Source organism: Harpegnathos saltator, unplaced genomic scaffold (assembly GCF_003227715.2).
Source record: "Harpegnathos saltator strain DR-91 unplaced genomic scaffold, Hsal_v8.6 scaffold13, whole genome shotgun sequence".
In the NCBI taxonomy this organism is placed as follows: domain Eukaryota; kingdom Metazoa; phylum Arthropoda; class Insecta; order Hymenoptera; family Formicidae; genus Harpegnathos; species Harpegnathos saltator.
In genome coordinates, this window is record NW_020229906.1 from 1,180,001 (window position 1) to 1,207,083 (window position 27,083).

The window sequence follows — 27,083 nt, forward strand, 5'->3', positions numbered from 1 at the left end:
CCCAGGGGTATGGATCGGCCGGGCGATGCAGGCTGCGACGGCGAAGGCAGACGAATAGATAGACGGCTAGACCGACGCCGAGAGCGAAAAGACCAGGGGCGCGAGGGAGGGAGGGAGGGAGGGAGAGACAGAGAGAGCGAGAGAGAGCGAGAGAGAGAGAGAGAGAGAGAGAGAGAGAGAGAGAGAGAGAGAGAGAGAGAGAGAGATGGATGAAGGAAGATAGCGACGACGAAGGTGCATACGGTGGCGTCGAAGTCAGGGGTTGAACGGGTTGACGCTTTAAGCGATGTAAGTTACAGAGACGCTCTCCGAAGCGGTCTCGAGCGTAGATTAGTCGTAATCTGGGTACATTGCACTCTGCAGTGTCCTCCGTCTCCATTCTCTCTCTCTCTCTCTCTCTCTCTCTCTCTCTCTCTCTCTCTTCCTCTCCCTCTCCCGTTCATTGTCTCTCTTCGTGTCTCTCCTCTTCCTCTGCCTCCTCTGTTAATAAACGCTTCTCTCTGTCGGTGCGCTCTCCACACACCGCATCCTCTCTCCGGCGCCGACTGGTCGTACATTCTCATAGCCGAACACCGACACCGACACCGTATGCCTCGTGTAGACTCGGGTGCCCGGGTAGACGCTACGTCGTTCGTTTGATTATTTCCCGACTACTTCGACAGTCCACGTCGAGAAGGAGATAGACGGCGGTCGGCAACGCTGCCGCTCTGCAGCCGCGGAGTGTTGGGGCATTCATGACGATCGCGACGACGACGTCGTTCTATCGACAGCGGGGTTTCACGGGGGAGATCTCCCGGCGCCCCGGAGCGCCGCCTCGCGAAAACCTCCGGGAATCGTAATTCTCGTACTTCGGCTTGTGAATTAGGTAACTGACAGGGGGAGGGACGCGGCTAGATCTCGCGCCGATAGCCGGCGAACAACGGAACGTCGAGTCGCGCGGAGCAACCGCGCGAAGCCGCCGCCGGCACTTTTTCGGCGTGTGACATTTCGTGACTTTCTTTTTTGCGCGCGCGCGACTCGCTGGCCCGAACCGAACGGCCGTTCGGGCAGGAAAGGACGCAGCCGCGAGAGGTCGCCGCCCCCGTGTTTTTGTCGTCCCGGAGGACGCGCGGTCTCGCGATATTAACCGCGATAACTATAGCAACGCGCGGCGCACGGTATCGAACAAACGGCGTGCATACGCTGCGCTTCGGCAGCGGGATTCATTATTATCGAGGAGTTGATCGCCGTTGTCGCCGTGAGGAAGGTTATCGGCGGGGAAGAAGAAGCGTGCGCGCGCGCGACGTATGTCTGAGGAGAAGCAGAACAAGGAGAGCAAGAAGGTGGCCGAGAGACCGGTCGCTGTGGGAAGGCCGCGCGGGGTCGCGCTGAAGAATGAAGTGGTCGCCGATAATATTCGGTAAACGGAGAAGAACCGTGGACGATAACGCCGATTCTCCTCTCACACGCTTCGCTTTTTCAGCAGGGAGACGAACCTCCGCGAGAAAGCGTCGCAGCGCTCGTGGTCGCGCAGGTACCAACACCTGAGCGGCAAATTTTTCCACGAGGTAGCTTAAAACGGAAGAGAGGAAAGAGCGGCGACGGGGCGGGGTGAGAGGCGGGAGAAAAAAGAACCGCGTCGACCGCCGAGCGCGCGCTGCGCACCGCAGACGAATTTCAATGTGTCCCGTGTCACTGACCGTAGGTGCTGATGGAAGAATGCAGAAAAGCGGGACTTCCGCCGAGCACTTTCGAGCGTGACCCGCCGGAAGACGCGGTCGAACGTTCACCGATTCCCCTGAAAGCCTCGCCGGCCGCCCCCAGAACGTCGTCCGCGGCCATCGGCCACCGTTCGTCGCGCGCGGAACACAACCTGGAGTTCGCCGGCCGTCTGTACGTCTCCCCCAGGTGCACGATCGAGCCGGCCGCGGACGAGCCGGAATTGCACCGCGCGATGCAACAGCAGAGATTCATCTTCCTCGGTTGACGACGCTCGCGATGATTCGCGAGTTTATCTCTTCGACATTCGTGCCGTGCTTTTCACACGAAACGATCGTATCTGCATGCTTCGGGAAGAGATCGAGAGATAAACGCTACGTCTCGAGCGTCGGATATCGTGAGAAAAGCAACTTTTACATGATGACGTGTCTATATGTATCTTTTGCGATCATTATATAAATTACGCAAGGGAATCTAATAAAACGAACACTGGGAGATCTTTTATTTTTATTAAAAAACCCGTTAACTCGGCTCTGTGCCGAATTGATTTCACGTAACTTCGTGTCGTTCACGCCCCGGCGACGTTCTCACGTTGCGTCGCGAGTAAAATTTGACTCGTCAAATATGTGCCACATCATTTATTAAATAATATATCAGAGATATAATCAGAGTCGTACTAATATAATTGCGGAACAGAGCTGTGATTATAAAAGTATTTTACGATTATGTTTCATTTTAGAGGAAAACATCAAACGGCCCGATGACGGAAAGTTCAACGTGGACAAGAGCGGTGGCACATGCGCGCGGCATGGAACGTGTTAAAATGATTATCACATCGTCAAGTACACAACGTTTACACGCCGAAGAACTTCTGCTTCAACGTGGGTGGTAAGTTCTTCGTCAACGAGGTTGGGTTCACCTCGACCATGACCAATTCCTTGTCGTTCAGCCAATTTAAGCTGACGAGATGCTGCAAGCAACAAAACCACGTTAATATCTCTTCCCTCCTCCCTCTTTCTCTCGTTCGCTGTCAGTTGACCGCCGTCGACGAAATTTCGTCAGATCGGTCGATCGGTTTTTACCTTGTACTTCTTGATTATTCGGAATCCATAATTCGTTTGCCAGCTTGCCGGCGAACTGGTCTTCCCCGTGAACTTGCCTTTCTTGCACATCGCGAGCTTTGGCTTCTTCTGCTCGGGCTCGCTGATCTTTTCGACAACATATATACACGACTCGTCCTGCATTATGATGATGTCTTCTTCGTGTGGATCAAACATGATGTTGATTATCGGGTATTGCCGCGCAAACCACTGTTTCTTCAGATTTTTCCGCAGGTTGTCGGAAATGATGGTGAACTTTGCGTTCGGTATATTATACTCAACGATCTGAAATTTAATTCGTTTTATTTATTTCTTTGCTGTACGATCAGCGACGTGATGACGTAAAGACACGTCTCGTTGGACGAGCACCGTTGATTGACCACGTTCGATGAAAAGAATCAATCTTTTCAGAATTTCAACCCCCGACCGGCGCGCGATCATGCATCAATCTGCTCTCTATTAACGCGAGCTCGGCGATTACCGCGATATCGAGATAATAAACCGTGAGACTTCGCCGTAGAGTCCGCATCGACGGACGACTCAATAACGGGATTATAGAGGCAATTACGCGCGTAACGTCGCGTAAAAATAAAGCCGCGGCGCGCGCTTTTTTCCCTACCGTCGTCCGGGTAGTCATTAATCCGGTTGTGTACACCGTGCTTTACGAGCGCGGCTTATTCGGCTCGCGGCTATTATTTTAACGCCGCTGTGTAGCGCGAGTGTAGACGGGCTCGTGTTCGTCGCCGACCCGCGTCGTATAGCGCGTAATTTAAATCGCGGCCAGCCGCGACTCCCTCCCCTTCTTTCTGCTTTCTCACCGTGTGATCGGAATACACCACGATTAGATTGAGGGTCTTCTTCTGCACCGCCATCGCCGTCGGCGGATACTCGTACTTGGGTAACGTCTGTGCCTGCAGCGACTCGGGATCGACGACTTTGCCGATGAAGTAAACGGCGATCCTCTGCTCGAGGTCCGCAAGCGCGAGGTACTTGCTGTCCGGCGAGAAGCACACCAGCCCAACATTCGAGATCGACTCATTCGTCGTCTGGAACGAACCGATTTTCCTCAGACTCTTCTTGTCCACTTTGAATAACGTTACCGTGTTGCCGTCACCGTCGTTGTTGACGGTGACCAGCAGCTTGCCGTTCGGGCTGAACAGCAACTTCTGTATTCGCTTCATGGGCAGGTCGGTGTCGTTTCTGGACAATTGTACGTCTCCCTCCACTACGTCAAAGTTGAAAACCCTCACGTGAGTGTCCGTCGAGTATACAATCGTCTTGGAGTCCTTGTTGATGGCGTAAGAGATGATATTCTCGCCGCCCTTTGTTTCTAATCGTAGCAGCTTGATGGGCGTGTCGTCTAAAGCATCCAACATGGACGCACTGCTCGATTCCAACGAGTCGTGTTTGGTGTTTGGGTTCAGTCTCCAGAGTTCAAGGAAGTTTAAGTATCGCAACAAGATGCACCTACTCTTCGGACAGATCGCGACGCACGGTGGTTGAAATAGAGGAGGGTACTTTACTATAACCTTGGGCGGATAACTCGAAACAGTCAAGTATCCGTCCACTCCAGCTGAATAGAGTTTTCCCTTGCTCTCTACGAGAGCTCGAACGTCGTGAATATGCAACCTCCTCTCGATTCCTTTCACCCACTGTGACCTGTCGCTGTATTTCTGCTTGAGCTTGCCGAACGTCTTCACGATCGGGTCCACGCCCGCGCAATACATGACGTTCTCGTCGTGCGACAAGGCGATGGCCAATATGTCAGCAGCGTGACTTTCATGGGACTCGATCATCACCCCCATGTGAGGATCCCAGAAGCACAGGAAACCCTGAGAGTCGCCGGTAACGATGACATTGTCGTTGGTGACCACTAGACACCAGATTATGGTCTCTTTCTTATTATTACTCCTGAAAGTCGTCATTTTGTGTATCGCATGACCAGACACTGCGCTCCATACCCTGACGGTGTCTGTAGAACCTGTATAAAGCATTTCACCTGTTTTATCCCATTTGATGCATAGAATCCTACCCTTCTGCTTGTCGAATATCCTCTCATAAATTAATTTCTCCTCTTGTACAGCAAAGGTATTGATATACCCATCCTCTGTACCGACAGCCAAGCGGCTTTTCTCAGGATTTACATCCATGCACCAGGCTGCACCTCCTATAACCATGATGCTGTACTTGGCTCTCAGGGTCGTTAAGTCGTACTCAACCACCGCACCATGCAGACCGGTCGAGAACAGCCTCGAGCCGATCCAGAGTATGCTCTCCACTGAGTTCTCCGTACAACCAGCTATAGTGCACTCGACGAACGGTGTACTCGTGATGTTCCATATTTCTATAGAATTGTCGTTCCTTCGGAAAAGAGCAAAACGGACGCAAGATTGAGTTTATCGCACAGAGATGAGCTTATCGCATCATTGAATGATGTTGCAACAAAAGTTACTGTACTAACCTCACAATAGCCAATTTCTTTGTGACTGGTTCATGGGACATGCACGTAACGGATCTCGGCTCTGGATTGTAAAACTTGACGTCGTGTATGGTATAGGAACTCATGATTGCCTTCCTTCTTTCCTTTTTCTACTGTCGTTGTTGGTTATGTTATTTTCATGTGTGTATAACCGGTCATCGGCCGGTTTGTCGAGAATCTAACGTTCTCTTATTTTTTTCCTTTTCTTTTACTGGCTGACGAATAATCTCCTCGGCCTTATTTAATACGCTATTCACTCTGATCTAACTATATACCGGTGAACACACGTGTTTACTGTTTACAGCTCGCATGTGCCTACTATTCTGGTTCTGGTATCATAAATGGCTCTGGGCAACAGTGATGTCAGATGCAATATATTACGTATGCTACAGCGCATGCGTGAGATGACGTAGCTCGCTGCTTGAGTAAAAAGCCCCAGTATCGTATCCTTTTTAAGGTATTATAGCGTCCGTATTATACTATGTATCGAGCATTGCAATCGAGTAAATTAGATAATCTAAATCGTGGTTATTTTATTTGGTCCGATAGTAATTCTCAATCTATAGTCTAATATGAGTCTAATACAAATATTGTGTAACAGTTACATAGTTGAGTGAAAAATTATAGTGTTAATGTAACGTAATTGTTACTTAGTATCCACTGGAATTATAATGTTAAGGCCATTGCACGTACAAAAGTTTTAGTCGTAACCGTAAGTCCGTAAGCAAATTGACCAATCACAATTCGTATATTTCGAGATGCTGGATTGTGATTGGTCAATTTGCTTACGGTCTTACGGTTACGACTAAAATTTTTTTACGTGCAATGGCCTTTAATGTAACTGACATTTCCAGTGTCCACTGAACAATATAATCTAAGATAAGGCACTCGCGCAAGAAACACGGGAAAATTACACTGGACGCCCTGGAAGACAGCTGATCGGATAGCGCGGGCCCCTTCATGGACCCTGCGATGCGCTTTATTGCCATCATTGGCATAGAGCCTACGTCATCTCACGCATGCGTTGTAGCGTCGCAATATATTGTATCTGACATCGCTGCTGGGCAAAGCTGTTACATTCTATCCCCTATGCCAGTCAACGATTATGAAGATAAAAGAAAAACGGACAACGCGTACGCAGTGCCTACGATTAAAAAATATGCGTAGTTACAGAACACACATCCAACCGCCACGGAAGCGAACAAAAGCATGTGCCACTATGGTTAACTATAATTTCACAATTGAGACGATTTGGTACTTGTGACGGCATCTCGTGGCAAGCGATGAAACTACAAATCGAACAATTTGGTGCTTCTGGCGATATCTTTGCGGGAGCAACGATAACTATAAATCTGAAACTTCAACCAATCGAATGGTTATCAGTAATTCCAATTACACAATTCGTATGAAATTGAGCAATTTGCCCGTCTGTAGAATCTCTCGTCGCAATTATTTGCGATTAATAACTTTTAAATCTCTGGGCATAACGTGCACCTTTTCATCATGGACAAAATGAGAATTCAGTTGGCGTGTACGTTTACGATTAGCCAATCGGAGATTCGTCAATTAAAACGGAAATTTTTCACGCGCAACACTACCAATTCCAACCAATTTTATCGTCGCACGAAGAATTACACGATCCTAATAACATAAAGCAGCAAAATGTATATTATTCATGTGCGAAGAGCGTACAGTAGCACAAAGTACTCGCGCCTTCCGTCCTTTTCGGAATAAATTCACACGAAAAGAAGCAGCATTTCGCGAAATTTCTCCGTCGGAACTCCATCAGAGACCTCTAACACCCGTATTCACAGTCAGGCCTTATATTTAAGGCTTCCTTAAGTTTATCTTCAGATGGTCTGCAGCCTATAAAATAATCCGACGTCTAAAGATGGATATAAGGAAGCCTCGGATATAAGGTCCTGACTATGAATACGGGTGTGAATTAGTTCGAGATAGTTCGGGAAGAACTCGGAACTCGACTGACTCGCTTGTCTTCGAGTTGTAAACTCAGCGGTTTAGCCGAGACTCGAACCGCCATGTAGGCGGACACGCAGGACGCAGGCGCTCCCCGTAAAATCGTGGTGCACTTCACGCCGTTCGGCTAATCGGTGGCGTACTTTGGTCGTCGAAAACGAGCGAGTTGGTCATAGTCGCTAGTCAGCGCAGTCGAGTGTGTATACGTGCGTGTAAGTGTAGTGCGTTACGTGTGATTGCGTCGTTGTAGAATTAGGCGGCGAAGCACAAGTAGGCGTCTCGTCTCGAGCCGTGCGTGCTGTCTCTCGCTCGTCGACCGACCGGTGGACGCCGTCTCGGAAACGGGGCCGCGAGTTCCGAGGTAAATCACACTTCCGCATCGCAATAACTCGGGCCGCGCGCGCGACATGAGCGCGATTATCGATTGCGACTATTTCCAGAAAGAACGGGCTGACGCATCGACGGATTGACGTGTCGAAGCCGCGTTCGATGCGCGCGATCGGCTCTCGGCGTCTCGTCGCGATCGCGCGAACAGCTGGACGCTGCGAGGCTCCCGTCCTGCTGCTCGTCGGCGAAGTCGCCACGACCTCGTTCGGAGCGCGCGCCTGACATTCGCGTGACAGCGGCTCGTTCGCCGATTTGTAATCACACGTTGACTTTCCTCACGGCACCCGATGCAAACGCGCGACCTTGCGACCGACGACGCTCGCCCGAGCCCGAGAAGAGTCGATTTTCGCCGCTGTGTTAAGCCCCGCGGACCCGCTGTCCCCCCCCCTCTCGCCCGACTCCCGGAATTCCACTTTTCAAATTTTCTTTGCGAGACGATCTTCGCACCTCATTTTTTTCTCCTCCCACCTCCCGAGTTCTTTTACCGAGTTACCGAGTTTCGTTTATCGCGATGAAGCAGTACTCGACGCGCATACATTTTAACGAGCGTGCTTGTGCGCGCGCGAGTGTTTACGTGAATAGACGTGTAAGTGGATCGCTCACAGACGTGTGTACGCGCGTCCGCTCACGCATATGAAAAACTTGCCGTATCTCTGTCACGATCATCGTGCGTTAATCTCGATGAGATATCACAGTGTTGCGATAACATAGGGGAAGTCAAGACACGAAGGAAGAAGAACATACGCGAGGGCTTGAGTGAAGCGAAGACTCGTTAGAAGTATCGCGCGGCGAAACCAGGCAGGCACGGGTATTCCCGGACCGCGTGCGATTTCGCTCTAACGTCGTTACATTGTTGGATGTTCGCGAGGAGAATAATCCGCTAGCTTGTCCGCCTCCGCTTTGCGTCATCGCTCGTAAACACCGAGTTGTCGCTCGTTCTGCGAAATGCAACTTTCGGCGAACCGACGAACCAGTCTCGATCGTTACCGACAGCGATTGTTTCACGAACTCGTTTTCTTCCTTTCCTCCTCTCCTCGTGGACGGCAAATCGACACGCGAGCGTGCCGATGTACTACCTCTGCCCATTATATTACTAACTCGCGCATGCTAAGATAATTTATCTGATAATTGCTGCGCGATTCGAAGAAACGGTACATTTCCCCCCGGAGATGGACCGCCGAGATAATGCAGATAAGGTGATATCCGGGTATTTTTTTCGTCAGTATCGGCGCGTAAATCGCCAAGGGCTCCTGGGCGCGCGCTCTCTTTTTTCAGATGTCCATGAGTCATCGAGCAAAAACGTGAACCGCGAACTTTCTCGATTCTGCGCCTTGCAGCCTCTTTAGCTATGTTGCTTTTCTTCTTCGTTCCCTTCTCCTTTCTCTCCTTATTAATCCTTCCCGCACAACGGAGGAATTGCGCCTCGACGAGCTTGACCGGACGGTTTTAACAGATTACCAGGTTTTCACAGGGAGATTTCAAATACTCGAGTCTTCTTCGGGCGGCAACAACACGCGTGTACGCCTAAGATATACAGGGTGTCCCAAAAGTAACGGGCCACCCTAATAACTCTTCAGTGTTGAAGTTTCAAGGAAAATGACCTGAACAAAAGTTGTAGGAGTTTGAAAAGTTGTAGGAAGTGAGCTACCTCACGATGACCTTGACCTCTATTTTCAAGGTCATTCGGAGGTCAACTTGCGTTTTTTAAATGGGAACCCTTATTTTTTATTACACTGTTTTTTTTTCCTACTAGTTAATTTGAACAACTTTTGTCTAAAACATTTTTTTATTTGTCTAATATTTTTTGAGATACTTGAGGAAAACTTGATAACTTCTTCAATATTTAACTTACGCGATATCTCGCTAATTATTTGTCGGAAGAAAAAGTGGCACTAGACTTTCTCGCTTTATTTAGTCTCAAGAATGTATTGTTACAATAATAGCGCCCTGACTTTTGTTAACTTACTGACTTTTGGAAATTTCAAAATCATCAAACTGACAAAAATCAGGGCGCTATTATTGTAACAATACATTCTTGATACACTAAATAAAGCAAGAAAGTCCAGTACCACTTTTTCTTCCGACAAATAATTAGCGAGATATCGCGTAAGTTAAATATTGAAAAAGTCATCAAGTTTTCCTCAAATATTCCTCAAAAAAAGATTAGACAAAAGAATGTTTTAAAAACATTTTTTTGCAAAAGTTGTTCAAATTAACTAGCAGAAAAAGGCAGTGTAATAAAAAATAAGGGTTCCCATTTAAAAAACGCAAGTTGACCTCCGAATGACCTTGTAAATAGAGGTCAAGGTCATTATAAGGCAGCTTACTTAAATCCCTACAACTTCTATTCAGATCATTTTCCTTGAAACTTCAATACTGAAGAGAGTTATTAGCGTGGTTCGTTACTTTTGGGACACCCTATATACTTGTCAATAAGACTACCACATAAGTCTGTATTTCTATTGTTTTTATTGCAGTGGTGATATGTTTTTTTTTTTTCCCCTTTCTCACAATGATGTGTATATTGTTGCGTTCTTTAAGGTCGCCGTGCGTTGCGGTTCCAAACCGGACGTTATTCAAGGCGCCGGCAGTGAGAGCCGGTTATAACGATAGATTTTTTTTCAGCTAAAACAAAACCGAAAAGATGACAACTTGGCAAAGCACACCTGGTGCGGGGTTCTATCCGGGGCAACAAGGTTCTGATCTTTTACTTTCTGTTATCAATAATACTTTCTATATTGTTATATATCATCTTGTTCTCTCTCCCACCTGTCCATTACCGGCCTGCTCAGCCAGCAGTAAGCATCGTATGTCACTTGCTTGAGAGGACATACTATATTATCATACCATATAATATCTCGAAGCACATTATCGTGACGATTTTATTTTCCAATCTACACCTCGGGAACAAACAAACAGCATCATTAGATTGAGAGTTAGTATCATATTCGTGATAGAGACGGAGAAGTCGCGTTAGAGATATATCAGTCGATGTGCTCACGGCGAGAGATCGCACGCACAGTCACTTCATCATACGATACACGCTCATGTAACGTACCCGAACGTAACGCATCATGACGGCAGTTTCTCTCGTGTCCTCTCGCCAAGCCGCGACTTTTTGTTACCGCACGCAGCCGTGGAAAGTTGATTTTTGCAAAAGAGCATAAGAGACGCGCGCACCGTGCAAAGGAAGAAAAAGAAACAAAAAGAAAAGAAAAACGTAGTTGCTGTTAGTGCACAGACGTTCACAGAGTTGCTACTGCTTGCGATCGAGGTTTCTCTTACAACGCACGTGTACGCGTTGCAACACGCCCCGGCACTTACCCGTCGCCGAAATCTGACTGTGCAGGTTACCCTCCGCAGAACCCCGGCTATCCGCCACAGAATCCCGGATACCCGCCGCAGAATCCCGGATACCCGCAACAGGAGAGCTACAACCCAGGATACCCACCGCCTTACTCCGGAGGAGTGCCGCCAGGTACTGGGCTCACCGTATCTCGAGATACGCGAGAGAGAGAGAGAGAGAGAGAGAGAGAGAGAGAGAGAGAGAGAGCGATACTTGCCCTTCGACTATGCGAATTATCTCATTCACTCATTCGGTCGTTTTCCTCACTCAGGTCCGGGATTCATACCACCGCCGGGTGTTCCACCCTACGGTCAAGGACCGCCACCAGTTGGTCCGGAATTCGGAGCACCGACAGGTCAATCAGGAATGTACGGGTCCGGTTACGCGGAAGATCCTCTGCAAGATGAGGTCAAAGGGTTCGAGTTCAACGACAAGAGCATCAGGAATGGCTTCATCAGGTAAGAGCATCGTGTATACTACCGTCGCAAGCGTTTGCGGGATTCAGTGCACCTCGGTGCGTCCAGCACATATACATGCACATGTACACACGATTACACAGTATCTTCTTCATCTTCTTCCTCCTTTTCATTTTAGAAAAGTGTACAGCATCCTGATGTGCCAGCTGCTCATTACGCTCGGTATGATCACGCTGTTCGTCTACCATACACCAACGCAAAGATGGGTACATAGCCATAGAGAACTGTTCTGGGTCTGCTTCGTTGTGACCATCGTCCTGATCATATGTATGGCTTGCTGTACCAATGTGAGACGCAAGGCTCCGATGAACTTTATATTCTTGTTCCTGTTCACGGTGGCAGAGGCCTTCTTACTAGCCACGGCAGCCTCGAGCTACGAACCCGACGCGGTAAGATGATCGAGAGCGGATTCGAGCGCGGCGGCGGCGGCGGCGGCACTGCACGTTTGCAGTTCTGGATCGTGAATTTTCGTGTTACAGTACTGTTACATAGGTCGGGATGGAAGGCAAGAGACTTCATATGTTTACATTCAACGACTTTTTGCAGGTCATGCTGGCGGTCGGGATCACTGCGGCAATTTGTCTGGGCTTGACAATATTCGCGTTTCAGACGAAGATCGATTTCACCGGACTGTCCACCGTTCTGTTTGTCGCTGTGCTCGTCTTGCTTATCTTCGGCATAATCGCCATGATCTGGCACGGGAAGATCATGACACTGGTTTACGCGTCGCTCGGTGCGCTAATATTCTCCCTGTACTTGATCTACGACACGCAAATGATGATAGGCGGCAAGCACAAGTACTCCATCTCTCCGGAGGAATATATCTTCGCCGCGTTGAGCCTGTATCTAGATGTTATCAACATCTTCATCTACATTCTAACTATTATCGGCGCTTCGCGAGACTAATCGCTGTCAGTTCCAAATCATCATTTTTGACTCATTGTGTTATAACCGAGATACACACACACAGTCAGCTTTTATCCATCGCCGTCCTACTCTCGTGGCTCTCTGCAGCCAACGTCGTCACCGTCGCGAGAGCGCATTGTAGGCGAGCGAACGATAAAGTGTAAAGAGGCAGTATTGGCGAGACTTTCATTTCTACGAAGTGATAGCTTTTACAAATTTTCAAAGATTAATGTACACGAGCACGCTTAAATTCAAAGCCTTTTGTCTAGTCCCGTAAGATAAAACAAAGCATCTCCTGTTGTCTCGGGGAGGGACCTGATACCAATTCTAACAATTGCTAGTAACGTATAATATGTTTCATAGTTGTTATTGTTACGATCGACAATCGTTTGGACTTCATTTTGGTTAATATAATATACGTATATCGTCAGAGTTTCTTACAAGAATGACCGTCGAGAATTAGACGCGTCCCCTTATTTTCTTTGAAAAACACTTATCCCTTTTTTTAGATTTCAGTGTGATCGATAAGTGTATACGTCTAATTGAAACTATTAATATATAATATAATATAATTAATATTACAAATGTATATTACATGTCTAGTATAATATAAGTCCGACATTAGTTATAGTATATTATATCGGCTGTAAAACTCCAGCATCCCAAAGGACAATTTTACATCGGTTATCAATATATATATATATATACATATACACGTATACCTAGAAAGTTGAGATTGTGTTTATTCTTTGTTCATGTTTGAATAATAAAACATACAATTATTCTCCAGTATTTTGCAGATCTTCGGTTCCTCGGTTCTTCGGCTGGTAACGTGCGGGAAAGCTACGATTTTTCGATCGGCACATTGACGCGACTCTTAGAGCATCAACAATCTGCAGAGTGCATAAGGCAAAATTCTTAATCCATACGCAAAGTTCATTACGCAACGCATAAAGCATTTATGACATTATGTCTAATAGGCATCGCGAGAAATAATTAAAATATCATTACCACCGATACCTGTTATTATTAACCCGTAACTGCTGTTCTCCGGTCAATTTGACCATTGCACTATTTGAAATTTAAATAACGCGGTTAATTTTCTAGTTGCGTATTCATCCGTCAGTGTATTTTCTTACATTCTGAATGTCAGTCGACAGATATACGCGCAGTTGTGTGGTCGTGTTATTTGTCAAGATATTCATCAATTCCGTTTCCTACCGGTCAATTTGACCGGTGAACAGCAGGTTACGGGTTACGTTAGCCACGTGCAAAGAATGTCACGAAGGAAAACCTGTAATCCGAGCCATGTACGCAGCGTGTTGCTACCTCGAACCATGTATACATACAAAGCATTTACATAGTTACTCAATTACTAATTATATTTTCCATTTAGAAACACGCAGACCCACATTCCATATTACTTATATGAGTGTATACATCTAGATTTGGGAGAAAATTATCCTTAAAGTAACTAATTACTTGCTTTCGAAAAGGCGCAACTCGTTACTGTTATCGATACTCGAGGAAGTAATGAGTCATTGTCTCGATTTACAAAGTTTGTGCACAAACTTTCCTCATCAAGAATCTTCAAGACTTTTCATATTCTTTTTACAAAGCATATAATTGCGTTACAGTTATTGTTCCCAACGACGAATAATAACGCCGTTACAAGATCGTTGTTGAAGAAAGAGTAACGAGAACGGCCTTACGAGTAATGTGTTATTTCTCAATATTGTATCTATATGTATATGTATGTTATGTAGTATAGGAAATGAAGATGATTTCGAAATTGTGAATATTTATATTTGTAGTATTGGCCTTACACAAGACGGTTAAAGCTTTTGGCTTCAAGCTTTCTCTCCTTAACTTAAATACAAATAAGCATGTGTGGTGCGGTTGTCCATATATAGGAAAAGCATTTAATGTTCTTCGAAAAGATATTCTCTTTTCATTGCTTTTTTTTTTTTCAAGATCAGAAGCCGACACTCATATACACACACCACTCAACTTGGTAACAAATTGCAGCCTCATAACAAACAATATGTTCTCCTAATTGTCTTTGTTCGTGCAACAATGCAAGTATGGTGTTATGCGTGAAACGTGAAGGTCCAGAACTCGATCGGTAGAACTCGTAGTGTTACCTTTATCCACCCGCATATACAAGTTGTCTTTCCGATTTAACGATCAAACTGTACAAATTTATTCTATAGGTAGAAATAAGGAAAAATGTTACATAATCCATATAAAAAATGCTTTATTCAAAAGTCAAGGCAACACGAAGAAAGCGATATTTGATTTTTCACTTCAAATTGTCGGTTGTCTGATAGAAAAAGAAAACATTGAATAACAGAATTTTATGTCCTCTATCTCTATCTGCGTACAATATAACAATACAGTTTGATTATTTAAGTAGGAAACATCTTGCATACGTTAAGAAAATCTCGAGTTCGTTTATATACCACAGATATAATTATAGATACAATTACATATATGCATGGAACAGCGCCCGTATTTTTATGAACTTTTCTTCCTGACATTTACGCAGACATTAGTTGAGAACGTAACTTTCGGATGTTATTTCCAATGTGTTATATAATTTTCTTGCCCCCTTTTTCTTCTTTTTTTTTTTTTTAATATAACAATTCCACATTTTTCTCTCTCAATTGCAGCATAGAAAAATGTACTTTTGACGCAGCAGATACGCGTGAGACTGGATTATAACTTGATCAGAGGCAGTGTCGTGACGTGTTTAATTATGTTATTATGCTTTGAATTACGCTCTAAATCTATCAAGGACTCTATTCCAAGTGGCACGAGCTGATATATAGTTCGTTTATGCGCCGTTAAAATAAATAATATATAAAATTAGCAGCACCGATTCGAATTTCGCTCTACCCTTCGATCAACCGTCACTCTGTCAGGCGCGTCTTGTGGCTCTTTGCCGTGTGTTTTGTCCAATATCGCTTCCGCTAACTCGCTAAATGCTTGATCAATGTTGATGTTTGCCTTCGCGGAAGTCTCCATAAATCTAATGCCGTGCTCTCTGGCTATCTGTAAGCAAGAAAAATCGCCACTAGTCACAACTAAGTAGATTTTGTCGGAACCATACATGTCCTGTACCACCATGTTCTTAACATATAGTAATTAGACGAGATAATTAGGTGTAATCGGTGATCAGTAATCAAATACTACTTACCGCCTCTCCCTTTTCAGTGCTAACAACACGCTTATCTTCCATGTCACTTTTATTTCCTAATATCATTTTTTCCACATCTTCATTCGCGTGCTATGGACAATATTTACCATTGATAAATGAATAACTTTATCTCCTGTGATTCATAAATCTGTCAATATACCGTATAAATCTTATGCTGCGCACATACCTCGTCGATATTCCTCAACCATTTCACAATATTTTCAAATGTTTTCTCATTAGTGATGTCATAGACAAGCATAATGCCCATAGCTCCTCTGTAATATGATGTTGTGATAGTGTGAAATCTTTCCTGCCCTGCTGTATCCCTGCACAAGGTAAATAAATATAGATACATATTGTCTTTCTACGTACATTTTCCCATATTTTTCCAATATTGTGCACAACAACTTACCATATTTGTAATTTGATTTTCTTTCCTCTTAATTCCACTGTCTTGATTTTGAAGTCGATACCTATTGACAAATGCATTCTTTTATTGTTATATAATGATAAAATATGAAAAGATTATCAATGAGAAACTTTAAGAGGGTTTTAACCTCTCTAAAATACATACGAATCTTTTGTGTAATGAGCATAAATCAACCAGTGGAATTTCAAATATTTTTATGTTAAAATCTATCGGTTTTTATTGCAGAATTACCATTGTTTATCAAGAGAGGGAGGCATTGCGAGACTTATCGCGGCGTACAAGGCGAATGTTTTTTCGCAGTCAACGCGCGGACTCGCGGAGAACCTCGCGCAGGCAAAGTACAACGATTACTTTTTTTCTTGCGAAGAGAAACACGCTCCTAATTACACTCCGGCCGCACAGACGCGCGCGCGCGCGCGCGCGTGTGCGTGAGCGTGTGTATGCATGCACACTCACGAGTTTGTACGTGCGCTCTCTCGCTTGCGGAGAAACAGAGCCGTCTTGTTGTGGAATAGGATATGTTGACGTGATATCGACGAACACAACTTCTCCATGGCTCTTCGTGGCTCGTCCTGGCGTTTCTAACCTAATTCGCCGCGGAATATAGAAGCAAGTCGCGCGACAGAAAACGCGTCCCCGCGGCTCTCCGTCCCCTCTCATTCACTTTAGTTCTCTCTTTCTCTCTCTCTCTCTCTCTCTCTCTCTCTCTCACTCTCCCACGCACACGCTCTATCCCTTTCTCACCTATCGTAGAAATGAACGTGGTGGAGAAGGCCTCGTCCGAGAAGCGGAATAGTATGCAGGTCTTGCCAACGCCGGAGTCGCCGATGAGCAGCAGCTTGAACAGCAAGTCGTACGTCTTCTTCGCCATTTCGCCGTGGTGGCCGTCCCGTGTCGAAGAAGAGGTGGAGGAGGATGAGGCGCCGCCGACGAGGTGGTAAACAGCGCTAGGAGCGGGCAAGAGGAGCGCGGCCGGGCGGCTTGTCGCGGTGGTGGGCTCGTTGCGGCGATCAGCAGCGATTCTCCGTGCGCCGATGCTCCGTACATCGAACGTTGCGCGTTACCGGTTATAGGCTCAAGGTCGAACGAGGGCGCGTCTCCCGGCGAGTTGCGACTTACGTACGTACGTACGGTACGTACGTGTGTCGTGCGATGTCGCGTAGTGTTGGATCGCGCGCGATGCGATGCGTTGTCTTGTGCCGCTGTATGCTGTACGTACGCGCTGCACGAGCCAACCGGTCGCGGACTATTAAAAGACGGCGCGACGTCACGCGACGCGGAGTCAACGCGACGTAGAAGCCATCGGGGGTAAGCCTCGGGGTAACTTTCGGTTCGTTGTCTCTATCTCTCCCGCCTCTCCGCCGCTTTTTCTCTCTCCGTCTCTCGGACCGGACACGAGAGTATATACTTCATGCTCGGCCGGTCGACAGGGTCGACAGATCGCGCTGGCGTTACCGGCTGAATGAACGCACGGTTCGCCGCGATTCGACGTAACGCGCGCGCCGGCTACGCCTGTCACGCGACGTGGATTCGCTGGTGATTCGAACCTGCCGGCCGAATCTACCGCGGTAGGTTGTCGCGGCGAAGAGCACTTGATTAGTGGGAGATACCGCCATTGCCGATCGCACTTGCGCCGCGTTCTCTTTCGCACGCGATGCGAGACGCGCTGCCGTTTCAACGTTCAACGCTGTGCTGCGTGCAGCTCTCTCGCGAAGAAACTTCATGTCGAGCTCTGTGAGTGGGCACCGACACGAGATACTATAGAGACTGTTGGCCTTTGTTCGTTGGTCTTCGTCGTCGTCGTTGTCGTAAAAATTTTTCTGCGACACCCTGTGTATAAACAGGGTGTCTCCTAGCAATTGTCGCAGAGCTCGTGGAGACAGAGCGGATTGAGCGATCGGTATTATCATTGCTCTTCAATTACCTCCGGACCCCTTCGGGCCCCTTGGTTGATACGAAAATTTACTCAGGGCTGTCAATCTCGGAGTGAGTTTCAACTCGTGGGCGGCCGGGGTTGTCGAGGATAATCTCGAGATCTTGTATGAGTTACATCGAGCGTTCACGTTCCAGCGAAGTGTGTAAGTTTGGAATTACAAGTTTTGCACTACGGAAGTTGTTTTGGGAGAAATCCGAGGATACTGGTCGACTTTTTCTCGATACAGATTTCGATACTTGCTGCTTTGAAGCCTCCGCGGTAATCGATATGAATTTGAATCGCCAAGGGAAACAGTGAATTAAAATCGAATGAAAGTGGTAGCTTTGTGCTTTCAAATCACGTGAATATGTTTTTGTTCGATGGGCAATATAAGTCTGTTTTCCCTTTCGAGGGATCTCTGAACTGGCGCGATAAGTTGGAGTTGGAAACAGGTATACTTTTGCTCAATCTAGTTTATATGTTGCACTAGTTTCAAAGCTGTTCAAAAAAGAACAGGAGATCGCACCCAAGGTGCGCATCTCCGATAGATAATCGCGGGACATCGATATCGCGGATTATCGAACATCGATCTGACATGAGTGCGGATCCTTTATCGCGATTACCGCACATGCGCGAGTGTCAAAATATACACGGGACCGCGTGTGGGTTTCGCGACGCAGCAGACGAAGTCACGGTGACGTCCCGTGTAGCTTCGCGTAGCGTACCTTTTCGGCATGGAACGATCTGCATGTACGACGCAGTAGAACGCGTCGAGTGCTGCAGGTAGCGCGCGTCTTCGGCGCGCCGAGTGACGACACCGGCGACGGCGTCGACGACGGTGGATTCGAGTCACTGGGACAACGGGATAATGGCAGCGAAGATGCAGCACTGCGAGCCACCCAGTTCGGCGAGTTCCGAGAGGTGAGCGAGCGCGCCCGATGGCGTTTGCTCGGTTATCGCCCGTGTCGTGTATATCCGTCGACCTCACGCGCGGTCTCGACGGTCCCGACCGGAAAGATAATCGTGCAAATTTCTTTCTTTTCGTAGTGACGACGCCGAAGTGTGTTTGGATGACCGAGAAATCTGCCTCGTGGACGAGCTGTGCGAAGATGCCGAGCATCACAGGCGTTCCGACGTCGGCACTCCGACTCCGCAATCACCGCGGCCACCATCCGCCACAGGTAGATGATCGATTTTAACGAACCGTTTATTCTCAAGAAACCAAGCTCTCCCAGTCGTCGTTTTGAAGGTCAACACACGTTATATGCTGTTAAATAAGTTCTGTCTAGTTTCACATGTGTGACAATGTTGTGCTTCACTTGTTAGAGAATAGCTGGAGTAGAACTGTAATTAGAGGAACATGTGTGTCTTTTCCATCAAGGTTTTCGTCTTTGGTAGAGGAAGATACGTAAAGTTTGTGCAGGTGTGACTGATAACAGTGACTGCTTGTGCAATAGTCTCAAATCAACAGCTAAGAATCTTTTAACATAACGTTGCCTCAGATATGTTATCAGTGAGTGAAGTAACTGCAATGGTATGATTACATGATGGATGTGGGGTGAATATATATTTACGTATCATGTTTGTTAAGCTGCATATAAATCCATTTCAGACTTAGTGGTTCAATGAAGTTATGCCTGTGAGAAGAGATGCAAGTAATTCCATATCCTGAGTTCCTTGATCAGCTTGTCTCAAAAACACTATAAAAAGTATATCAAAACCTATCTTTCCTATCTTTAATCCTACCTTAATGCTTCAATTTTCAATTGAATTAGCATTTGGTTTATGCTACTTAAAAATGAAATTATAGTGAGAATCAAAATATTGATAGTATTTTAGAGAAAAGTATATAGATACGTAAAAGATATCAAGTAGGTGAAAGAGTATATGTCGCATGATTGTAACAGGGTCACAGAAGTCACCACGGTCACGTAGACAACGTACCACTAGTATGTCGCAATCGAGCAAGAAGACATCAGCGGAATCGATTCTCAGGAGTAAAACACGGACTATCTATACGGCCGGCAGACCACCTTGGTACAATTCAGCTGGTCAACAAGTGGAACCTTTTGTCATTGGTTGGTTCATATTCATATCCAGTTTTTTTACTTTTAATTGAATGAAAATAACAGATCTGTTATGATAAAAATTTAACTGTAAAATTCAAACTGTCGTTTTACGACAGGTATTTGTGGTGGCAGTGCTTCCGGCAAAACGACAGTCGCGACTAAAATTATAGAGTCTCTGAATGTTCCATGGGTTACTCTTTTGAGCATGGACTCGTTTTATAAGGTAACAAATATCTCATGTACATTCGCCATTAATACAGTACAGAACGATATGTTATAGAGTACATTATCGAGTACACTTGTCTTATAGGTGTTGAACGAAAAGCAGCACGATATGGCTGCGCGCAACGAGTACAACTTCGATCATCCTGACGCTTTCGACTTCGAGCTTCTCAAAATTACATTACAGCGTCTGAAAGAAGGACGAATGGTGGAAGTTCCTATTTATAACTTCGTAACGCATAGCAGGGAGAGCAGAACGGTAAGTTGACGTACTTATTGAGACTTATTGAAACCGCTGCGTGCGCAAAAACTTAACGTGATTTCTACGTCCGACGTCACATGAGCCTTTAGAGGTCAGAGTGTCATTGTGGTCAACTTCGCTTGTAAACTTCTTAATATATTTTTCAAAATTAAAAACTTACATAACCTCATATTATTTTCAAGCTTACGAATATACGTTCTAATAATTGCATAATGTTAAAATATGAATAAAACCTGACCGACAATCTATTGGACACATTTATTTGGCAGAAAACTATGTATGGTGCCAACGTCATTATATTCGAGGGTATACTGACCTTCTACAATGTGGATGTGTTGAGGGTAAGCCGATGGAGGGAGATGAATTTGAAAATCGCATAAGGGATCGAAAATAACGGACGTTTCATTTTTAGATGTGTGACATGAAGGTTTTCGTCGATACCGACGCGGACATCAGACTCGCCAGACGCTTAAAGAGGGATATTTCGCAAAGAGGGAGGGATCTAGAGGGTGTATTAAAACAGTATAGCACCATGGTCCAACCATCGTTTTACTATTATATTGCTCCCCTTATGGTCCATGCCGATATTATTGTACCGCGCGGAGGCGAGAACGAAGTGGCGATAGAGCTCATCGTGCAACATGTTCACACTCAGCTTCAGTTGGTGAGTTATCAGTTTCTATTCCTAACTCTTATGTTAAGCAGTTATCAGTGTTTATTGATTGCCGTCTTCGATCGATAATTGTCGACTTTTGCGTCGCTTTCGCAGAGGGGCTTTAAATTGAGGCAGAAACTGGCGCACTCGTACATCGGTCAACCATTGCCCTCGTCGCTCTACTTACTTCCCGACACACCACAGATAAAAGGTCTTCACACGTTTATACGCAACAAGGAGACGTATCGAGATGAATTTATTTTTTATTCCAAACGATTAATCCGTCTGGTCATCGAGTATGCTTTATCCTTGCTGCCATTTGAGGTAAGTGACTTATAATCGTGAGGTAAGTGTTTAGGAGCACTAGTTTGTTTCAACTAGATGATTGGTTTATCTACGTCATCAGCAAAAAATGCAACGACTCTGTTGTTTGATCTTCAAATCTCGGATATCACCCAAGTCGACGAGATTTCACAGTTAATCATTTTTATGTGAAGGAAGTCACGATAGAGACACCTCAAGGGGTATTATACAATGGCAAACGAGGTGCGACGGATAAAATATGCGGCGTATCGATATTACGTGCCGGCGAGACCATGGAGCAAGCCGTTCGAGATGTATGCAAGGATATTCGAATAGGCAAAATTCTCATTCAGACTAATCAACAGACTGGCGAGCCTGAGGTGAGTGTTGAAGGTGAACCCCTAACCTCCTCGTAAGCATCGTCTACTGCTGAGTTGGATAATTCGCTTAATCTCTCGCACGTGTCCAGTTATACTACCTCCGATTACCAAAGGACATTAAGGACTACAAAGTGATTTTGATGGACGCGACAGTCGCCACCGGTGCAGCTGCCATCATGGCGATCAGGGTATTGCTGGATCACGACGTGGCCGAAGAGAACGTGCTGCTGGTGTCGCTGCTGATGGCGGAGTCTGGCGTGCACTCTATCGCATATGCCTTCCCACGCGTGAAGATCGTCACGTCTGCGCTGGATCCCGAGATAAACGAGAAGTTTTACGTATTACCCGGCATCGGGAACTTTGGCGACAGATACTTCGGTACTGAGCCCTCCTCCATTGATGACTGAGCTGCGGTTCTTAGATCCCTCCGTTTAAGTCGCATGTTTGATAATAGTACGTAAATTGATACGAACGCGAAAACAAATTGTCTGTCGAATCTTGAATAAAAAGGTACAAGATTATTATTATTAACTCTTGTGACTTTTTGTGATTAAAAACGTGTGTTTTTAGTTTTCACCTTATAGTTTAGTGCCAAATTAAATGTCACTTCAATTCACGCATTGATAATCGTACGCAGATAAGCTTCACCGTTCTTTTTATTTAGTCACGATTATATATATGTGTATATCTTTATAACTTTAGTGTATTTCCCTGTCTGCCTTGTATCGTTATTTTTATTTCTAGTCGTTCTTTGTCCACCCCGAGACTCATCCCATGACGTCCTCCATCCATGATATCCAAAGAGCGTGTTCCGTGACTTTCAAACGGGCGTTGTGCCGGTATTGACGGCAGTATGGCCGCCGGTTTCCGCGCCGTCGGCAGTGGTGCCGCGTAGCTGCCGGTATCCTCGCGCGCTAGCGTGACGCGAGCGTCTCCACGAGCCCAAGTTGCTACCGGCTGGATTACTCGGCTGACCCAAGAGATACGTTATCAGTCGGTCCAAAGCGGCCAGGTCCTCGGTCGTATTGCCAGAGTTAGTCAAGCGATCCATGCGCGAGCGCAGATCCGCGCCAATCTCCTCGATGCTCTCGCAGCCTTTCGCGTTCCCGCCCCTACTCGTGTTCCCGCGATTATGAAGGCCAAACCGAGGTCCAATCTGCGCGCGATTCGCGACGGTGAGTTATGAAATTGAGTCACGAGTTCGATTAAAGCCAAGTTCGTCTTGCACGCTCTCGCGCTGAAAGCGTCATTCCGTCTTCTCTCGGCAACGATGTAAGCAACGATGAAGATAAAAGAATGCTGCTTGCAGCGCATGAAAGTGTGCAGAACGAGACTCGGCCTAAGACTGAAAAGGAAAAGGAAAGCGTCAGAGAAATCACCTCCTCCGGTCCGTGTTGCCCGTAACTGAGCCGTTGCACTTTCCTGAAGGTCTCATCGTCCATCGCTTCCCTCACCGCTTCGTTCAGCGTGCGCTCCAGCGCTCGTTGCTTAACTTTGCTCAGCCTTTCGTAGTAACTAATATTCGGCGCGATAAATTAAGCGACATGAAATCGTAATGTAATCGCTTTCCGACGATGTTGGAAACGCGCAACAACTTCTTACCTTGAGTCGAGAGAACTGTTATCCCGCGAGATATTCTTATCGCGAACCAGACGGATGTCGTGCTGCCAAAATCGGCGCAGTTCCGGCGTAGACGTGTACGGCGCTGCCACTTCTTTAATCTGCGGTCGGGTGAACACGATTAGAGGCAGAAATAGAAATAAGCGATAAGCGCGAGAGCGAGCGCGGCTCGCTGAACACGCTCGCTGAACTCGAAATTATAAAAATTGCGATGTCGGTCGTATCAATGACGTAAGTAAGACGGCGTAATTAACCGCTGAAATTCTGCAATTAGCCTTGTGACGTGTACATCGGTAACGTCTAGCAGGTACAATCGTCTCGGGCCGAGGGTCTCCATGAGCGCAATTTGCGAATCGTTATTCCCGGCAATTACCTGGCCTGGTCGCGTCGTATGCTAACTTTAATTACCTTCAGGACTATTATCGCCGTAATAAAGATGCACATCACGTTGATAAACGTCAGGCATGCGCTGATAATGCCGTTGCAGAAGAACTCGACGGGCAGATAATCGGTGTAGACGTACTTGTACGAGCTATTAAAGTCCGTGTAAGATTCGCCCTTGATGTGGGGCATTTTTATGGGCCGGTAAATGAGCCATATGCAGCCGAGAGCCCAAAATAGACCCTGCGAAGCATGAGAGCGAGAGATCTCAGTTTACAGAGACGTGATTGTTACGTCGATCGTGCCAACGCGCACGGAGAGAGACGCGCGCGGGAGTAACTTTACGCTCTGCAATTACCGTAATTATACCGTTCGCTTTATTATGTTTCTCAGCTACAGTATGCTACAGCAAGCTGTTCACTCACGCAGTTAACAACCGGCGGCAGTAATGAGGCTGATATAGCCACGCCAATCAGCGGTCCATTACTGCCTTGCAGCAGAGCGACCGCGACGCCTGTGCCGGACGGCAGAGCCCACAGGACACCCATCCAGAGCGACCTGTAGTTGCCTCTGTGTGTGTGTGTGTGTGTGTGTGTGTGTGTGTGTGTGTGTGTGGATGTGTGTGGATGGAATGTCATCGAGATGTACGATTATTAATATTGTACAGTAAAATATATATCAGATATTGTATATATATATATATATACCTTATTATATTTTCTTTAGTTTCATATTTTTATTATATTATTATATTATATTGTATTATATTATTATATATAATATAATAATGAAACTAATAGAATAGTACTCGAAGCAGAGCCGTGTGTGCCAACTATCCGGGTTACACACCTGCCCTTCATCTCATCGGTCGGCCAATCGTTGTAGCCCCACGGCATCTCCGTCGTGCCGAGGATGAGGCCGAAGATGAAGCCGAAGAGTATCGACAAGAAGATGCCGAGCATCAAGCTCTTTAGGCCGACCAGCTGCAGATCCCTGTCAGCTATGATGGTACCGAAGGTCAGCGACATCACGGGTCCCTTGGATCAATCAGACGATCAGATAGGCGTGCGTCGAACAGAGAGAGAGAGAGAGAGAGAGAGAGAGAGAAAGAGAGAGAGAGAGAGGGAGGGAGGGAGGGAGGGAGAGCAAGGACAATTAACGCGATATCGCTTCGTCAAGAAGCTTTACCATGAGAGGTGACACCAGCATAGCCGCGACGACGTTGGTCGCGCTGTTCTCGACGAGTCCGAGCGCGGCAAGGCAGCTGTAAAATCGTCACAGGTCTTGCGTCACAGGTGCTTATTGTTTGTCACATGAGACTATTGTATTAAGACTACGTTGCAGCGACACGATATTCTCAATTGTCACAGAACACTCGTTCGAGAGCGACAATGTTGGTCTTACTCCGCGGTTAACACCAGCAGCACGTAATCGAACGAAAGATCACCACCGCTGCGAACTCCATCGACCACCTGCTTCACCGTTAACTTCGACCTGATCGACCCCACGAAATCGTCCCATGCATTCTTACGATCCTCCGCCTCCTTCCGTCTGAGGGACACAGAACGCGTGTCGGACTTGAAATCGTGCTTGACAGAGGTAACTTTTCATATCATAAAATGTTCATATCGACATCATTAACACGTTAATTGCCACGAGTGAGCAGTACAATTGCAACATAGTCGCAACGTAGCTGCGAGAAAGCTGAGAAAATCCGCTGTGTGATTTTGCTTGTTCAAAGTTGAAACTTTGGAAGCGATTCATGCGAACTACCATGGCAATCAATGTGCTAAGGAAACCGACCGAGCGAACCTGCGAGCAACCTCGTCCTTGATGACGGCCGACGATCCTGCGCCGTTCACGCTGCTGTACGTGCATTGCGTCGGGATCACGCTGAAAGAAATCAACCGACGTCATAATTCCGGAGCGATTTGAACCCGCTGGTGTTACTCGCGCGAACTCGGCGTGATATCACCTTACTATCGAGTTCATCTTCACTCCGATACCCATTTCGGTGAGGCAGTGTATGCAGTTCTCGCAGGGCTCGCCGGCGGGCACCGGGAAGATCACCTTTTGTCATAAAACGTTCACGTTATATTCGCGCTCGAGGGGATAAACGCGAAAGTAAGAAAGTAAGAAAGAGAGAGAGAGAGAGAAAGAGAGAGGGAGAGAAAGTAAGTATTGACGGACGACTCTCTGGGTCCTACCTCGTAATACATGTCCTCCTTATCCTTGCACCACACCACGTGCTCCACTTTCAACTTCTTGAGGAGCTCGCTCAGAACCTACGGATTCGAACACGCGACTCGTTTCTTCCAATTTCTCACAGTTAGATCGCAAACTTTTGCCCGACATAGTTTCACACACATAGCATAGCTTCAGCTTGATCAAACAATGCAATCACTCAATTTTTTAAATTTACTAAACGATCAAAATATCGAAATATTCAATAACGTAAAGAACGAGGGAAGGAAAAACAGAGGAGAAGCAGGAGGATCGAGGAGAAACGTGAAATAGAAAGTGTTAGAGAGCATAATTAGAGAAACCTACCAGGGCACTCATTAGCTAATACTCAGTTTATTACACTCTACCGTTTCCATCGACACGAAGACCGGCGATTTTGCTCGCGCCGGGTATCCGCGAGCGCGTTGCCTCCTGGAGTCGATGCCGACGTCGATACCGACGTCGCCACCGCCGTCGTCGTCGTCGTCGTCTCCGTTATCGCCGTAGCGATCGTTATCGCGGTCGTCATCAAGAGTGAGCAGTTGCGGGCGTGATTTCACCTCCTTCAGTCGCAAGTCCACTTTGGGCGTAGGAGCAACCGGGAGTTTACCTTTGCCGCCATCGACCTTCTTGGAGCGCTTCAGTGGCACGCCAAACACAAGCTCGTGCTCGTAACTCAGGGTGGGTATGCAGACCAGGAAGACGACGCCACCGGGCATGCCTGCTCCGCAAATCAGCGACTTCGAACGAGGAACGGTTGCGCGCAAAGACTGCCAAGACTGTTCTACTTCGGCCCGCTGAGAGCGATCTGCCGAAGGTCGAAGGTCTACCAATTTCATTAGCTGACGATAATCATTTTATTGTCCGCCTCGTAATTGTCGGGCGAATAACGACCACTTCGACGCCCCAGCTCCGACGCGATGAACGTGACATTGGAATGAGTGAGCGGTGGAGTGAAGGTGGAGGCTCGATAATTGGACAGGTGCAACTGCGATTTCCGTCACCTGAAACTCTGCTCGAGACGGAGCGGAGAGGAGCGGGGATAGACGGGGGGG

At 46.7% G+C, this 27,083-nt stretch overlaps 6 protein-coding genes and 1 long non-coding RNA gene across 13 annotated transcripts; 4 read left to right on the top strand and 3 right to left on the bottom strand.

Moving 5' to 3' along the window:
* Positions 1-1,008: 1,008 nt before the first annotated feature.
* On the top strand, positions 1,009-2,187 carry LOC105191329 (uncharacterized). The gene is made up of 3 exons (XM_011154648.3): positions 1,009-1,399; positions 1,463-1,547; positions 1,685-2,187. The coding sequence occupies exons 1-3, from the start codon at positions 1,287-1,289 to the stop codon at positions 1,964-1,966; spliced, it is 480 nt and encodes a 159-aa protein (XP_011152950.2). The 5' UTR covers positions 1,009-1,286; the 3' UTR covers positions 1,967-2,187.
* Positions 2,188-2,193: 6 nt separating this feature from the next.
* On the bottom strand, positions 2,194-6,543 carry l(3)72Dn (UTP4 small subunit processome component l(3)72Dn). Its single transcript, XM_011154637.2, has 5 exons — positions 6,192-6,543; positions 5,260-5,756; positions 3,617-5,159; positions 2,781-3,083; positions 2,194-2,668 (listed from the first exon to the last, which is right to left on the bottom strand). The coding sequence occupies exons 2-5, from the start codon at positions 5,361-5,363 to the stop codon at positions 2,552-2,554; spliced, it is 2,067 nt and encodes a 688-aa protein (XP_011152939.1). The 5' UTR covers positions 5,364-5,756; positions 6,192-6,543; the 3' UTR covers positions 2,194-2,551.
* An 838-nt stretch (positions 6,544-7,381) lies between these two features.
* Lfg (Glutamate NMDA receptor-associated protein 1 lifeguard) lies at positions 7,382-13,161 on the top strand. 5 transcript variants are annotated; one of them, XM_011154683.3, is made up of 6 exons: positions 7,382-7,466; positions 10,267-10,337; positions 10,991-11,119; positions 11,259-11,445; positions 11,582-11,852; positions 12,010-13,161. In XM_011154683.3, exons 2-6 carry the CDS (start codon positions 10,286-10,288, stop codon positions 12,367-12,369), a joined length of 999 nt encoding a protein of 332 aa, XP_011152985.1. In that variant the 5' UTR covers positions 7,382-7,466; positions 10,267-10,285; the 3' UTR covers positions 12,370-13,161. The 5 variants fall into 5 exon arrangements, with proteins under 5 accessions (XP_011152985.1, XP_025163674.1, XP_011152976.1 ...); XM_011154674.3 differs by having other exon boundaries at positions 7,385-7,615; XM_025307887.1 differs by lacking the exon at positions 7,382-7,466 and adding an exon at positions 7,736-7,895.
* Positions 13,162-14,327: 1,166 nt separating this feature from the next.
* Rab10 (RAS oncogene family member Rab10) lies at positions 14,328-17,265 on the bottom strand. The gene is made up of 5 exons (XM_011154661.3): positions 16,743-17,265; positions 15,981-16,041; positions 15,756-15,894; positions 15,569-15,658; positions 14,328-15,423 (listed from the first exon to the last, which is right to left on the bottom strand). The coding sequence occupies exons 1-5, from the start codon at positions 16,867-16,869 to the stop codon at positions 15,238-15,240; spliced, it is 603 nt and encodes a 200-aa protein (XP_011152963.1). The 5' UTR covers positions 16,870-17,265; the 3' UTR covers positions 14,328-15,237.
* A 151-nt stretch (positions 17,266-17,416) lies between these two features.
* Positions 17,417-22,335, top strand: LOC105191372 (lethal (2) k01209). Of its 2 annotated transcripts, none has more exons than XM_011154723.3 (11): positions 17,417-17,898; positions 17,969-18,834; positions 18,961-19,094; positions 19,821-19,991; positions 20,099-20,205; positions 20,293-20,463; positions 20,736-20,807; positions 20,879-21,130; positions 21,236-21,445; positions 21,619-21,804; positions 21,894-22,335. In XM_011154723.3, the coding sequence occupies exons 2-11, from the start codon at positions 18,782-18,784 to the stop codon at positions 22,209-22,211; spliced, it is 1,674 nt and encodes a 557-aa protein (XP_011153025.1). In that variant the 5' UTR covers positions 17,417-17,898; positions 17,969-18,781; the 3' UTR covers positions 22,212-22,335. The 2 variants fall into 2 exon arrangements, with proteins under 2 accessions (XP_011153025.1, XP_025163671.1); XM_025307886.1 differs by lacking the exons at positions 17,417-17,898; positions 17,969-18,834 and adding exons at positions 19,295-19,447; positions 19,526-19,622 and having other exon boundaries at positions 18,983-19,094.
* A 107-nt stretch (positions 22,336-22,442) lies between these two features.
* On the bottom strand, positions 22,443-26,884 carry LOC105191365 (uncharacterized). The gene is made up of 12 exons (XM_011154713.3): positions 26,397-26,884; positions 26,013-26,090; positions 25,781-25,875; positions 25,618-25,698; positions 25,210-25,356; positions 24,994-25,069; positions 24,655-24,842; positions 24,231-24,375; positions 23,833-24,048; positions 23,407-23,525; positions 23,184-23,319; positions 22,443-22,960 (listed from the first exon to the last, which is right to left on the bottom strand). Exons 1-12 carry the CDS (start codon positions 26,865-26,867, stop codon positions 22,625-22,627), a joined length of 2,088 nt encoding a protein of 695 aa, XP_011153015.2. The 5' UTR covers positions 26,868-26,884; the 3' UTR covers positions 22,443-22,624.
* LOC112590658 (uncharacterized) lies at positions 24,967-26,766 on the top strand. Of its 2 annotated transcripts, none has more exons than XR_003114383.1 (3): positions 24,967-25,100; positions 25,176-25,404; positions 26,621-26,766. It is a non-coding gene; the product is annotated as an uncharacterized LOC112590658 (long non-coding RNA). The 2 variants fall into 2 exon arrangements; XR_003114384.1 differs by lacking the exon at positions 26,621-26,766 and adding an exon at positions 25,547-25,712.
* Positions 26,885-27,083: the final 199 nt, after the last annotated feature.

Coding starts and splice junctions, on each gene's coding strand:
- LOC105191329 (XM_011154648.3), top strand. CDS start 1,287: ATGTCTGAGGAGAAGCAGAACAAGGAGAGCAAGAAGGTGGCCGAGAGA. Junction 1,400..1,462: donor GTGGTCGCCGATAATATTCG/GTAAACGGAGAA, acceptor TCGCTTTTTCAG/CAGGGAGACGAACCTCCGCG. Junction 1,548..1,684: donor GCGGCAAATTTTTCCACGAG/GTAGCTTAAAAC, acceptor CACTGACCGTAG/GTGCTGATGGAAGAATGCAG.
- Lfg (XM_011154683.3), top strand. CDS start 10,286: ATGACAACTTGGCAAAGCACACCTGGTGCGGGGTTCTATCCGGGGCAA. Junction 10,338..10,990: donor GTTCTATCCGGGGCAACAAG/GTTCTGATCTTT, acceptor CTGACTGTGCAG/GTTACCCTCCGCAGAACCCC. Junction 11,446..11,581: donor ATCAGGAATGGCTTCATCAG/GTAAGAGCATCG, acceptor TTTTCATTTTAG/AAAAGTGTACAGCATCCTGA.
- Rab10 (XM_011154661.3), bottom strand. CDS start 16,869: ATGGCGAAGAAGACGTACGACTTGCTGTTCAAGCTGCTGCTCATCGGC. Junction 16,042..16,742: donor CACGTTCATTTCTACGATAG/GTGAGAAAGGGA, acceptor ATTTGTCAATAG/GTATCGACTTCAAAATCAAG. Junction 15,895..15,980: donor AAAATCAAATTACAAATATG/GTAAGTTGTTGT, acceptor TACCTTGTGCAG/GGATACAGCAGGGCAGGAAA.
- LOC105191372 (XM_011154723.3), top strand. CDS start 18,782: ATGGCAGCGAAGATGCAGCACTGCGAGCCACCCAGTTCGGCGAGTTCC. Junction 20,206..20,292: donor GCATGGACTCGTTTTATAAG/GTAACAAATATC, acceptor CTTGTCTTATAG/GTGTTGAACGAAAAGCAGCA. Junction 21,446..21,618: donor TATCCTTGCTGCCATTTGAG/GTAAGTGACTTA, acceptor TTTTATGTGAAG/GAAGTCACGATAGAGACACC.
- LOC105191365 (XM_011154713.3), bottom strand. CDS start 26,867: ATGAAATTGGTAGACCTTCGACCTTCGGCAGATCGCTCTCAGCGGGCC. Junction 24,376..24,654: donor ACCGATGAGATGAAGGGCAG/GTGTGTAACCCG, acceptor ACACACACACAG/AGGCAACTACAGGTCGCTCT. Junction 23,526..23,832: donor CGGCGATAATAGTCCTGAAG/GTAATTAAAGTT, acceptor ACCCGACCGCAG/ATTAAAGAAGTGGCAGCGCC.